Source organism: Glandiceps talaboti, chromosome 5 (assembly GCF_964340395.1).
Source record: "Glandiceps talaboti chromosome 5, keGlaTala1.1, whole genome shotgun sequence".
Classification (NCBI taxonomy): Eukaryota; Metazoa; Hemichordata; class Enteropneusta; family Spengelidae; genus Glandiceps; species Glandiceps talaboti.
Window position 1 is genome coordinate 10,764,048 of NC_135553.1, and position 13,760 is coordinate 10,777,807.

Sequence of the window (13,760 nt, forward strand, 5' to 3'; positions counted from 1 at the left end):
TGATTTTACTCTGCTATTTGTCAATTTGACTTTCTAAATTTTAATAATTGAAGTGTATGTCTTTCAATCAGTCTTTTGTTCAGTTTGTGTCTCTTGTATTGAATGTATTTAATCTTTCATAATTTAAATTCTCTTAAATTTAGAAATATCTTTATTTTATTGACTCACTATTTAAACCTTGATAATTAAAAGTAAATATAAAAGTAATTATCCATTTAACTTTGTGTGTGTTTGACTGTACATAACAAGTGTTAAAAATCTAAAAATCAGCTTGAACAAATCCAGAGAATAATAAAATTAAAAAAACAACCTGATTCCCCATGCAGAAATTGATGAATGTGCCAGTAATCCATGTCAAAATGATGGAACCTGTATTGAACAACTGAATGGATATATATGCCTATGTGGGCCAGGATGGTTTGGAAGAGACTGTGAAGCAGGTAGAGTTCTTTGTGGTTGTGTATGATATGACAACATTTTTTTACCAGTTTTAAAGTCTTGTTAAGCTCAGTTACAAATTAGAAAGTGAAGCAAATTTCTTGTGGTTGACATGTACAGTGTAACAAAAAAAGGCTCTCAGTCTATTAGTCATATAGCTCAGCTACAATTTAAAATGTGTTGTTAAATTGCCAGCAGTCAAAGACTTGTGACAAATGTTGTATAATACATGGTACATATACATGTATTTGTTAAAGAATTAATTTCCAGTTATTCATGTAATGAAGTACTTCTCAATGATTTATCATTTACCCAGTTGGGGAATAGATATAATTGAGAATGTTGTGACAATGACAGAAAATCTGATAACACACTCTCACCTGGTTCTCCTGGTAGTTGTGGCTCGGCTATGACAAAAGAACACATAATCTCAAAAATGGTCAAAATAACGATTTTTTGTGCATCTCCACCTTAAGTATATGAAAGTTGGACTTGTCATTATCTGAATGACCTGATTTTGTTTTGAATATCATAATTTTTATTTGTATTTCTCATGTCAAACAAAGCCAATTTTTGTCTTACAGGATATATTTTATTATTCTTTGTAGTACAAGTATATTAGAGTTAATCAATAGCAGAGTTGTTATACAGACAGACTGTAACAATTATATCTTGTGCAAGGATCTTTCGATGTAGCTCAGCAACAAGTGAAATACTTGGCAAAATTGCCAGTGATAAGAGGTTTTATGAATGTCAATACATGTACATGATTGTATGAAACTGTATTATCAAATTGTGGATGCTAATGATTAGAAAAATGTACTGTAACAACGACAATGAAGGTCAGCCATGATCCTGCCAAAAGACAGAAAAGACAACCATTAATTATCAGTCTTTATGTTTGCTGGTCAGTGTAGATAAAAACTATAATTAATTCAACTCTGTTTGTCTCTATATCAGCAACCTGGATGGAAAAAGGAAGTGAAACTGAGCTAACACTTTGTGAGATATTTATTTTTATATATTCTTATCGATTTTAGATGTTCCTGAGTGTTCAAGCAGTCCATGTCAAAATGGTGGCACATGTGTTGAACAAGAAAATGGCTACCAATGTCAGTGTGTGCCAGGATGGATAGGCAACCATTGTGAAATAGGTAATTACAAATTAAAGAGAAATCCCTCCAACCTTGATGTGTGAGAGCATAATAATACAGCAACTGTGAAATAATGCTGCACATGTAGTGAGCCCTCTATTTAAAGAAAAACCCAACAATAGTTGTTCTGCATCAAAATGATGGAAAATCTGATTTCTTGTGAGTCACCACATAGTAAAGGCTAGGGAAAGACATAATCTTGTGTGTTATATGAGAATAATGCAGTTGTGATGTGTCAAATGGCACACTGATGTTGCAGTACAAATATCTTATTGTTAATGTCCCAAAACTTCTTGCATGTGACAAGACCCTTTTTGTTGAATATCAAATTCAATTTTGTATTTTGCAATATTTGTATTTTAGATATTCCTGAATGTGCTAGTATTCCATGTCAAAACGGTGCCACATGTGTTGAACAGCTGAACGGGTACCAGTGTGAATGTGTGCCAGGGTGGACAGGCGTACACTGTGAAACAGGTAGCTTTAGAAAATTTGAACTTGAAAAAGTGTGCATAATAAATGTTAAGAATGTTAAAATAAAATTGATAATATGAGACTAATCCATGGTAATGTAGGTGTGAGTAAACTAATGATAATGATAATGACTAAAGTGAGATTGATTGAATGTAAAAGTAATATGAACACAAATTTTGGATAATTTAACTAAAATTATTTCTGATATTTGAGACATACTAATACTGTTTTATGTTGTTTGTGATGATATTAATTAACATTTATAAGATAATTTCTGTAAGTTTTATCACAAATCATTTAACTTGAATTTGAATTGATATTTGGAATACTTTAATGTCTTTCTATTTGAAAACAATAGTAATAAAGACAGTATATGTTTGTAAGCCAAAAATAAGAAAAAGTAATGACCACCTTTTCCTTCCCAGATATTGCCGAGTGTTCCAGTTTGCCATGTTTGAATGGCGGTACATGCTTTGATCAGCAAAATGGATATCAGTGTGTATGTCAGGTTGGATGGACAGGAACAAATTGTGACACAGGTACATAGTTGCACAAAACTCATAGAATTTCAAAACCAAACAGAACTTTTGTAGAATTTTCCATGGAATTGTTACAGTTAGTTGTAATCATCATACAAAATAAGTAATTATTTTATCAATTCACCTGATGTCTTAAAAAGTGTAAACAGAATTTTTTTTGTGTGGACTTTGGCATCACAGTCACAGTGAACAGGACAATACATGGCATTGACAACAAAGTCTAAATTATCAAGAAGTAAATCAAAGTAGTAGAAGTAGACCTCAACATTCTCAATAGTACACTTGACATATTTATATTCACAAAAGACTACTAAAAATTCTAATGACAGTAAGACACAGATTTACAATGTTTTGAAGTACTAATATAGCTATATTATAGGACATGAATAAGGTGACAGTGTTTCTTCCTCCTGTAGATATCCTTGAGTGTGCTAGTGACCCCTGTAAAAACGGAGCCATCTGTCTTGAACAGCTGAATGGATACATCTGTGCATGTGGCCCAGGTTGGACAGGCATATTATGTGAAGAAGGTAGAATATTTCTCAATCTTTAGATGTGTATTATAAATGCGTGAATAGTAAAATTGTTAAATTGGTATGGTTATACCTAACATTATTGTTCTACATTAAGTAAAATGTGTAACTTTTGATGAGCCTAACAGTAACTGCAATATCCAATAGTACTAACAGCATTTACTTGGGCATATATAATTTAATATCAAAGGTAGGGTTGAAAATAAACAAAACAAAAAAATCTAACAGTCGGTATCAAAGCAAACCTAATATGGCAGTTACTTTTTTGGGATAAATAATGGTAAGTTTAGATTAACAAATTTGTGTATAAATTAACAATTGGAATAATGAAACAGTGCATATAAGATATTAGTTTTCTTGTAATAGATATTGTTGAATGTGCAAGTGATCCCTGTGAAAATGATGCCACATGTGTTGAACAGCAGAATGGGTACCAGTGTGAATGTGTGCCAGGCTGGACAGGCATACACTGTGAAACAGGTAGAGTTGAAATAAAAGATCAAAAGTAAATCATAATATAAAGTACAACACGAATAAAATATTGGTAATATTCAGAACTACACTTGTACACTCTGAGATGGAATTAGTTTCCCTTTATTTAAGTATCATGTAATCAATTTGTAAAATCCAAACTTTAATAAACACATACTTCATTGCTTGTGGTTCATAGTGCACAAAAAATAAGGAATGAAAATCCAGTAAATACAACAAAATGAGCAGAAAGCATGGAATTTACAATAATCAACATTACTGCATTGGGATATCTTATATGGAAATGTATTGAGAAAAGTGTCAATATTAAAACAAACTTTAATGGACAAATATTTAATATCCATCATATGATGACAAATTCCCTTCTACATGTATATATTAGTAAAGTGAATTAAAAACAAATTTATCAGTATTTGTGATGTAGTAAAAGTAAAAGTGTTCTTCCCATAGACATCCTTGAGTGTGACAGTGATCCATGTGAAAATAATGGCACCTGCATTGAACGAGTCAATGGCTATGAATGCGAGTGTGAGCCAGGTTGGACTGGAACACACTGTCAAACAGGTAGAGTTGTTAAAATTTGTGAATTGACAGGCTTAGGTTCTGAATACATACATGTACAAAATGTGAAAAAGATGTATGGTTATAATATGGATAGATTTCTCACGGAAGAAATTTTCATAGTTGAGTGCATTAACCTATTTGCAAGGCATTTGAAAGAACTTGTCTGTAATAAACTTCACGATCTTTTGATTACAATCATACAAATGATTTCCCTTTACCCTCATAAACCAATAATTGATGGCTAAACTAATTTTGGCCTCCATCGTGATTTAGGGGTGCTGTCAGGTGTTGCAGCTAGCTTTCATGGTGAACAAATTGCTTTACTTGTAAGGTACATATCTGTACCATTTGTACTTCACAGTACGCTATATTGATATGGCAAATAAAATATATATGCTCTAAAAATTAGTCATACTTGAACAGCTGAACCATAGAATTGAAGTAAGACATATAAGCTCTTGAATCTAAAAGTTACCTAAAAGGTAAAGTTATTGAAATTAAGATTGTATTGAAATTGTAATGCTTCTATCTCAGATATACCCGAATGTGATAGCTCCCCTTGTCAAAATGATGGAACCTGTGTTGAATTGCTGAACGGATACAAATGTGAATGTGTGCCAGGATGGACAGGCATACATTGTGAAACAGGTAGCTTTAGAAAACACTTACACTAACAATATTGTATAGATAATTGTAAGTTTTAACTGTTAAAAGTTTCATTCTGATACTAAACTCCTCAGTTGGTCGAAGATCATTTCAGTGTGAGGAATTTATAAACTGTTACCATAACTATATGAATATTAAACTAACTATTAAAATGTAAAAAATATATCTCAATACAGACATTTTAACCTTTTTAAAAAGCTACAATATAACATCATTTTGTAAAGTGTCGTACAAGACTAATATTGCGAGACTATCAGATCCAAAAAACTTGTAATATAACTTTTTTGTACTCACTGATTTTACAATTAGCTAATTCCTCCATGATTTCACCGATGGTGAGTTGTATTTACATGTGGATGATATGGTCAAAAATAACAGCTTCCAAAATAACCATCAGTTAAAGTTTATTAATGAATAACATTTCATCATTAAACATAATCTAACGGGTAATACCATGATTATGAGGTGTTGAGATACAATGATTTAAAGAATGGGTGTTTTTTTTCTCAGACGTAGTCGAATGTGCCAGTGATCCTTGTCAAAATGATGGCACATGTGTTGAAGCATTGGATGGCTATGAGTGTAAATGTCAGCCAGGGTGGACAGGTGTACATTGTGAAACAGGTATACAGTCTTAACAGTCTTTCAGCTTAAAACATTAGATCTATTGGAAAAGTAAAATGTAAAGTTTAAACATTAGTAAACAAGTTTTAATGGATTTTTTTCTCTCAAAAGTCTCGGAGGTGCATGAAAAAAGTTGTGTTCAACAAAAAATGACAAAGGGTGTGTTCTTGACGTTAATACAAGGATTCAGATGCTGTTTTGAGTCTGTTTACCAATTAGAGGTGTGACCACATTTGTATAATTTGACTAAATGGTTTCATTGTCTTCAGATCTAATATAATTTTATATTTTAAAACTTAACTTTCTATCATGAAAAAGAATTAAAGAATGATGTTAAAATGCTGTGTTTGGTCACTGTACAGTACACATGCACAGTGTACATTACATTGCTCCATTGCATAAAGTGAATGTTAATCCAGATAGCCCTCATACCTAAAATTGAAAGTAAAAGAAACTAAAACAAGATCTGTGAGTAAGATACCAGCTGCTTCCTCCTGTAGATATCCTTGAGTGTGCTAGTGACCCCTGTGAAAATGGAGCTATCTGTCTTGAACAGCTGAATGGATACATCTGTGCATGTGGTCCAGGTTGGACTGGCACATTATGTGAAGAAGGTAGAGAAATTAAGGGAAAAGTCAATCAGACTTATCATTTTATCTACATGAACTATTTGTGAAATTAATCTAAAATTAACCTCAATAGACTAAATTACTGTATTCATGTTAATAATATATTAAATAGTTTAACTCATTACCTAAATGTTGTATAAATTGTCTCTTTAACATGCAAACAATTATTCAATTAGTACAGGTAATGATAAAACTGTGTTTTACTAACATGGGGGGTCAAAAGCTGGGATCAAAATTAACAGTAGTCCTGTGTCCAAAGATTACTAATTCTTGTCATGGGGCTACCATAATTTACAGCTGGTAGCCCATTCAGGCTACCACTAATTATGCATGGTTTCAAGGATGAAAGATTTATGAACATTATTTTAGTAACACACATGTATTTCCAATAGAAGAATTCTGTTTTCAATTCAGGAATATGAGACTATTGGTCACCATCCTTGGGCTACCAATTTCTGAAATTGGTAGCCCGCTGGGACTACCAAGGAAAAAAAGTTAATTTCAAGCCATGAGAAGTGATCATAATTTTGAAATTTGGTTATACAGAAAAAACTAACATTACTAACCAGATCTAGCTAAACATACAGGTATAAAGAAAAAATTATTAATCCTATGTAAAAGTAACTAATTTTGTTAAAAAGAAAAAAATTTTTTTTAATGTAAAATTAACCATAATTTAGACTATTAAAGGTGTAGTGAAATGAAAAAGGAATAATTAAGGTTTACTGGAAATAACATCATGTATGTGAATTAATATCTATAACAGTATATATAAACAGAGAAATGTTTAAGTATTAAGTTTTTTATCATAGATATTATTGAGTGTGCAAGTGATCCCTGTGAAAATGATGCCACATGTGTTGAACAGCAGAATGGGTACCAGTGTGAATGTGTGCCAGGCTGGACAGGCATACACTGTGAAACAGGTATTACAGCAATTTCTGAGAATAATAAAGAAATGCAGAAACATATATTATTTAATATTATATTAATATCCAAAAATATTAAAATATGATCAAAATCAGTTACATTTTTAAGAATTCAATGAGAAGTACTTTTCTTAATAGGAATGTTTGTGAAATAATAGCATTATCAATTCTGTAAACTTGTATAAACTATAAAATAAAATAAAGCAAGGCAGATGCTTGAATCTCAATATCAAATTTCAAATAATACAAAACTTTTGTTTTATGATCAAATTATAAGAAAAAAATCACATCATAGATGTGTGAGGTACTAGTATGTAAATTGCGAGTGTTCTCCCCGTAGACATCCTTGAGTGTAACAGCAATCCATGTGAAAATAATGGCACCTGTGTTGAACAAGTCAATGGCTATGAATGCGAATGTGAGCCAGGCTGGACTGGACTATACTGTCAAACAGGTAGAGTTGTTAAAACTCATGTATGTAGTAACATTAAAAGGTATTTTCTATGCAACTGAGATGCAAACTGTATTTAGATGCAGGAAGTTAATTATGCAATAAGAACCAAAATCACGGTGTGAAATACTTTAAACAAGGTAATTAAGTTAGGAGTGAATTGGTGATTAATTCAAAACGACTGTTGTACAACATTTCCATGTAGACATTCCTGAATATTAAAGTTTCCTATTATTCATTTAAAAAGTAATAATTGACAATCACTCAATCATCCAAACTCATTTTAATACATTAAGTAATTCATCTTTATTATAGGCAAGTTATTAGAGTGATGTTTTAAAATGACTGATGCAAAATTTCCATACAGAAATTCCTGAATATTAAAGTTTCCCATTATTTATTTAAAAAGTAATAATTGGCAATCGCTCATCAGACTCACTTTAATATTAATAAAATACAAAGTTATATATTTTTAGTAAGTAAGTTATTAGAGTGTTGATATAAAATGACAGATGCAACATTTCCATCCAGACATTCCTGAATGTGAAAGTTCCCCTTGTGAGAATGGTGCCACTTGTTTTGAACAAGTGGATGGCTATCAGTGTAAATGTATGCCAGGCTGGACAGGAGTACATTGTGAAACAGGTAGATTTCTTTCTCGGGAGCTTAGTGTGCTGTCTGACTTGACTAACTAACTGTTAAGTGTAAAAGAACTCTACTAACTGAATGGACAAATGGTGCTGCATAAAACATATTAAGGGAATATGGTGATAAGATATTATTACTCGTCAAATACTTGTATACATAATTTTATACTTTAGAGATAACTTTTACATCATCAAATTCCCAATTGAAGCTCCCTGCAATATTCATAGCAATATTACTGTGATTCTTTATTGATATCATCAAAAGTTTGGTTGCTTTCATCTCTCTGGAATATAAGCAAAAGTAATCCATCATATGAATTCCAGAAGTGCTAGACTCTAACAGACTTTCATCAATTCATACTGAATGCATGCCTGAACATAGGTATCTTCAGTTCGATCTTGAAAATACCCAGATTTGGAGTTGAGGTGATCTGTTGAATAACAATAAAGTATTAAGCTGATGTTTAAAATCTTCAACATGTTCTACCTAATAGTATATATTTTGATGCTTCAGTTGGGGATTCTTAGAAAAAACACTTATTATAGGGATCTTAAGGAACTATAGCTATACAATTATAAGCTATGCTGACCAGAATCAATGTAGTCTTTACATGTTGACATACATTGTTGGATTTCTCTACTCTTACATTGTTGTTTTTATATAAATCATTGATACTGATAGCATGCATGTTGTAATAAGCCAATCAGACAATCCAATCAAAAACTGTGAATATAACAATCTCACCAACATGTATGTGATATGTGATTCTTGTCAGTCATAAACATGTAACAGTAACTAATCATATTAGTGCTAAAGTTTGTGTAATAAATCTCATATTGGGGATAAATTGTATAAGTAAAAGGGTGTAGATACATACAACACTGAAATCTGATGCTATGAAATACTTTATTTTGAAATTTTGTTGGTAACATATTTCAGCTATTTTCACTAGTGGCTGTAACTATTATTAAAACTATTATTAAAAATGAATTATAACTATTATTAAAAATGAAATCATGTGAAAATAAAGTATTCACTGGCACATAGAATCTAATTTAGTGGTGATAAGATTTGGTGTAAGGTGTACTTTATGCTATATAATTTGAAAAATTTATTTGAATGACAACAGTTTAATGTATTTTATATCATAAAATGCACAATATCCGATTTCTTTCAGTAAAAATGCTTTTGATAATTTAAAGCACTATATCTCTAAATCGACTTATCTAGTAAATGTTGAGTGTTGGAAATGATTCAAAAACAAGTTGAAAGATTCATCTTTGAAATTCGATTTGTCAGAGTCATTTATGTTTCATGAGGATGAAAAGAATCTCTTATGTCAGATTGAAAATCTGGTTTTCAAGTGAAAGTAGGAGTGAAGTATATAGAGGTTGGTATGAGAGTGTTGAAATTAAATTGAAAGCATTGTCAAATTTTCAGTTGGTATGAGAGTGTTGAAATTAAATTGAAAGCATTGTCAAATTTTCAGACATAGTTGAGTGTGGTAGTTCCCCCTGTCAGAATGGAGCAACCTGTGTTGAACAAGAAAATGGATACCAATGTCAATGTGTCCTAGGATGGACTGGGACACATTGTGAAACAGGTAGAAATAAGCCGAATATTGTATTTATGTGGAAATCGTATTGTGATGTTTTGTCCATGTGGAGAGGGATAATAAAAATGTTCATTAAAATATAACATTATTAACAATTAAAGAAGAGATGAACTTTTATAATCAATAGATCAATCAATCAGTTGTGAGTGATTGATTGATCGCTAACTACATCATCTAAAATTAAACAAATGAACCTTAGAAAACATAATTATCCAAAGAAATTTCCCCCACTAACAACTTGTCATGAATGGTGTACCTGGAGTATATATGGTGTGTTGTATCGTTATGTAAAAATATGGATAAAAATGTATGTTAATAATACCATTTCATAAACTGTATTGTCAGTTATTGTGTGTGAAAGTACTTGTACAGTCATAAACATAAGTGTCACTTAAAATATGAAAAGAAAACTAAAAACAAATCATGATAAAATCCTAACATCAGAAATGCGTTTGTGTTCGATTTCATCATCAAAAAGTGCTTTCCTTGTAGATGTTCTTGAGTGTGACAGCAACCCATGTGAAAATAATGGCACCTGTATTGAACAAGTCAATGGCTATGAATGCCAGTGTGAGCCAGGCTGGACTGGAACACACTGTCAAACAGGTAGAGTTGTTTGATGAAAACTTATTCAGCAGTAGGGTTTATCTTAGCATGTGTCATAAATACACATGAAAACTGAAAAATAGCAAAAAAATGTCCTTCCAATTGTATTGACAGTGATGTGTGAATATATTTCTAATTCTGTAAATATTTGTAAGCCAATAAAGTGTAGGAGAAATAAATATTTGGACATCAAGGAATAATAGCGCATTCCTGGCAGAGACCCTGTCCAAACTCAGCAATGTATCAAATTCCTGTTATATAAGTGTAGATTTCAGTCAAACAATGAACCTAAAAGTAAAAATATGTGAATGTATAATAATTGAAAGTTAAAGCTAAGTTCCTATGTAACATCGTAATCTTTACTCTGTACAGACAAAACTCTTGTTCTCATCTGTTGTTTGTCAAAAAAATGTTCTTTATAGTCTTATCGGCTTTTGATGCTACATCTTATTGCACAATTGCTACTTGGTTTTACAAAAGTTCAGACCAGACTTTTACTTACTTGAAAAACCCTCAAACCAACGTGATTGTATTTTCTCAAATGTTATGTAGACTTTAGTTGGCATAATGAGTTACTTAACATACACATGTAATGACAATTGATAATGTTTAATGCACATATGTGAAAAAAGTATACAAGACACTAAATATAAACTGTAGTGCAAGGCTTGAAGGACGGAGTAAATTGCTGAGTTTGTACTGAAACTACCATCAGTTCAACTACAAGGTTGATACACCAGATAGGAGACATGGACTGGAGGGGTAAAGGATAATGAGTTTGAAATGTGAACAAGTCCATTTGTCCTTGGTGAGATCACTTTATTTCCAACGTTTCAGCCACACATTGTAAATTGCTGCTTTGCACAAAGTTTAGTCATGGAATGAGGTGGACAGGAAATAAATGGTGTAGTATAATCAGTGTACTGTGAATGTAGTCACAGAATTGTTAGGATGTGTTACACACCTGTGTTCTAAAAACTCTTTACCGATATTAAAAGTTGTAATAACATACTGATGCTTACTGGTTACATTCTGTAACACTGGTACTATTCTACTGTTCAACATATTGTGGCATTTGTGAAAAAAATTTCATAACTTACTATGAAGTCTTTTTTTTGTTGAAGATCTATTATGTGAGATGTATGAATGATGTAGATGAATTGTAACAGCACTGTAATTTCAGTATGTAGCTGTCTCAGATTTTATCCTTAGGTGAAAGTGGTTTAATTCTTTACAGCCATAGAAGTGTGATCAAATGGTTAGCGATATTGAATTGGAATCTTTCCACTTGATCATTGCTGACTGCTGCAATCGCTGGCTGCTCTGATGAGATGACTCAAACACATGTCAACAACATAGTACATGATTCTACATAACTTGTACTGTCAGCAGTCTGGTAAATTAGTCCTTAATGATTGTGAATAAAACTGTAAGATCTCTTTTCCTGTAGACGTCCTTGAATGTGATAGTGATCCATGTCAAAATGGTGGTAATTGTCTGGAAGGAGTCAATGGTTATGAATGTCGATGTCAACCAGGATGGACAGGAACAAACTGTGAAATAGGTAGGTGTATAGGTTTGCCATATTATGAAGTAGGTAAGTGTACATGTAGTTTTGGCATACATATTTACAGTAAAATATTAATTACATATTACTCTGAAGTTTTGCATCAATTCTGTTTGGGTGTATTGCATCACATGTTGGAAATTAAATTGCGGTATTTTAGAACAACACCAACTTGCTACAAATGACATTCAATCATTTTTCCACAGACATTCTTGAATGTGCCAGCAGTCCATGTCAGAATGGTGCCACCTGTGATGAACAGGAGAATGGTTATGAATGCCAGTGTGCACTTGGATGGCGTGGAACCCACTGTGAAATTGGTAAGTTTTCCATCTATAAAGTAGAATTTCCTAATGTCCTTGACCAACATTTTATGACTGTTTCTATAATGACTCATATTGTCTTAATAGTGTTTACCACATGATGTATATGTACTTAGCTACACAGACACTCATTGTATGTGCTTGTATAATCTCATTGCATTTGCAGCCAATTTCTTGCCTCAATACATCAGTTATGAATTAGAAATGGTACTTTAAAAAACAATATTTGATATGCATTTTTGTTTTGTAGAACACAGTAATTTTATGAAAGGTGAAGTGTTTTGATGTGTTTGCTAATTTAACATGTATTTGGCAGTCAGTGGTTATAATAGAAAGCATTATTTGTGATGTAATTATTAGGGTTATCTTTAGTTTGGTTGTTTACATTCACAGTAAACTTAGTTCAAACTAAAACTAATTGTGAAAAAAAGCAATTCAAAGCTTAGTTTTCCACTTGTAGAAGAAGATCTTTTCTGTGACCCCAACCCTTGCCTGAACAATGGCTTGTGTCTTGAGACATCAAATGGATTTATATGCTTGTGTCCACTTGGAATTGGTGGTGACAGATGTGAATTTGGTAGGTTTGTCATGTTGAACAACAAACAGTATTTAATAATATGCATGCTTGCCTGCATGGTAGGAGATACATGTAGTGAAATTTCGAAAGGTGAAGTTTTAGATAAGATGGTCCTTACACAATTACATCCAGGTGTTGTGTCGTGTTAGTTGGTATAGTTGGGCAAGTGGTGATTGAGTGACGTGATAACTGGGGGTACCTTTGGTTGGTTGTGGTGGAAACAACATTTGGTTTGCACGATACCTGAATGGGGAAATCATGATGGGGTGAACTTTTAGATACATTGGTCTTACACATTCAGGCAATTTGTGGGTTGGTTTATTGGGTATAGTTTGTGCAAGTGGAGATTGAGAAACCATTGTTAATGTGGCTAGTGGGGATATCTTTGGTTGGTTTTGGTGTAAACAACATTTGCTTTGCACGATACCTGTATGGGTGAAATCGTGATGGTGAGCAATATCTTACACATTCAGGTGACATGTGGATTGGTTTATTGGGTATAGTTTTGGGCAATTAGTGATTTAGAATCAATTGCCATGGTGATGTGGTTTCGGGGGGCATCATTTGTTTGTGTGTGGCAATGTCATATGGATTTTTGTGTTTATGTCCACTTGGATATAGAGGTGACCATTGTGAATTTGGTAGGTTGGGTATCAGCCAACAACTTTTGTACCTTAAGCTAATACTGTGGTGGTAGAAATAAGTTTGGAATGTCGGTCTTTGTCACAAAGTGCACGATATTGTACATGTAGTGCATTGTTGCTATTGGTTATTGCATGCATAGAGACACTCCACTTTATTGAAATAAGTATGGAACTTGTATCTTAATTTGTCACAAAGTACACACCATTTGTGTGCCAGCTGTTGGTAGTAGCATGCAAGAAGATCGGTACCTTGGGTAATTTGTAAAATGAAGTTGTTGCAAGGGTTT

At 32.5% G+C, this 13,760-nt stretch overlaps 1 protein-coding gene across 1 annotated transcript in view; it reads left to right on the plus strand.

Moving 5' to 3' along the window:
* Positions 1-13,760, plus strand: part of LOC144435341 (uncharacterized) — a 97,460-nt gene that overhangs the window by 31,783 nt on the left and 51,917 nt on the right. The window contains exons 35-46 of the mRNA XM_078123937.1: positions 327-440; positions 1,479-1,592; positions 1,956-2,069; positions 2,492-2,605; positions 3,022-3,135; positions 3,505-3,618; positions 4,081-4,194; positions 4,729-4,842; positions 5,371-5,484; positions 5,985-6,098; positions 11,813-11,926; positions 12,136-12,249. Of these exons, the coding sequence (XP_077980063.1) occupies positions 327-440; positions 1,479-1,592; positions 1,956-2,069; positions 2,492-2,605; positions 3,022-3,135; positions 3,505-3,618; positions 4,081-4,194; positions 4,729-4,842; positions 5,371-5,484; positions 5,985-6,098; positions 11,813-11,926; positions 12,136-12,249 (1,368 nt within the window). The remainder of the gene's footprint in view (positions 1-326; positions 441-1,478; positions 1,593-1,955; positions 2,070-2,491; positions 2,606-3,021; positions 3,136-3,504; positions 3,619-4,080; positions 4,195-4,728; positions 4,843-5,370; positions 5,485-5,984; positions 6,099-11,812; positions 11,927-12,135; positions 12,250-13,760) is intronic.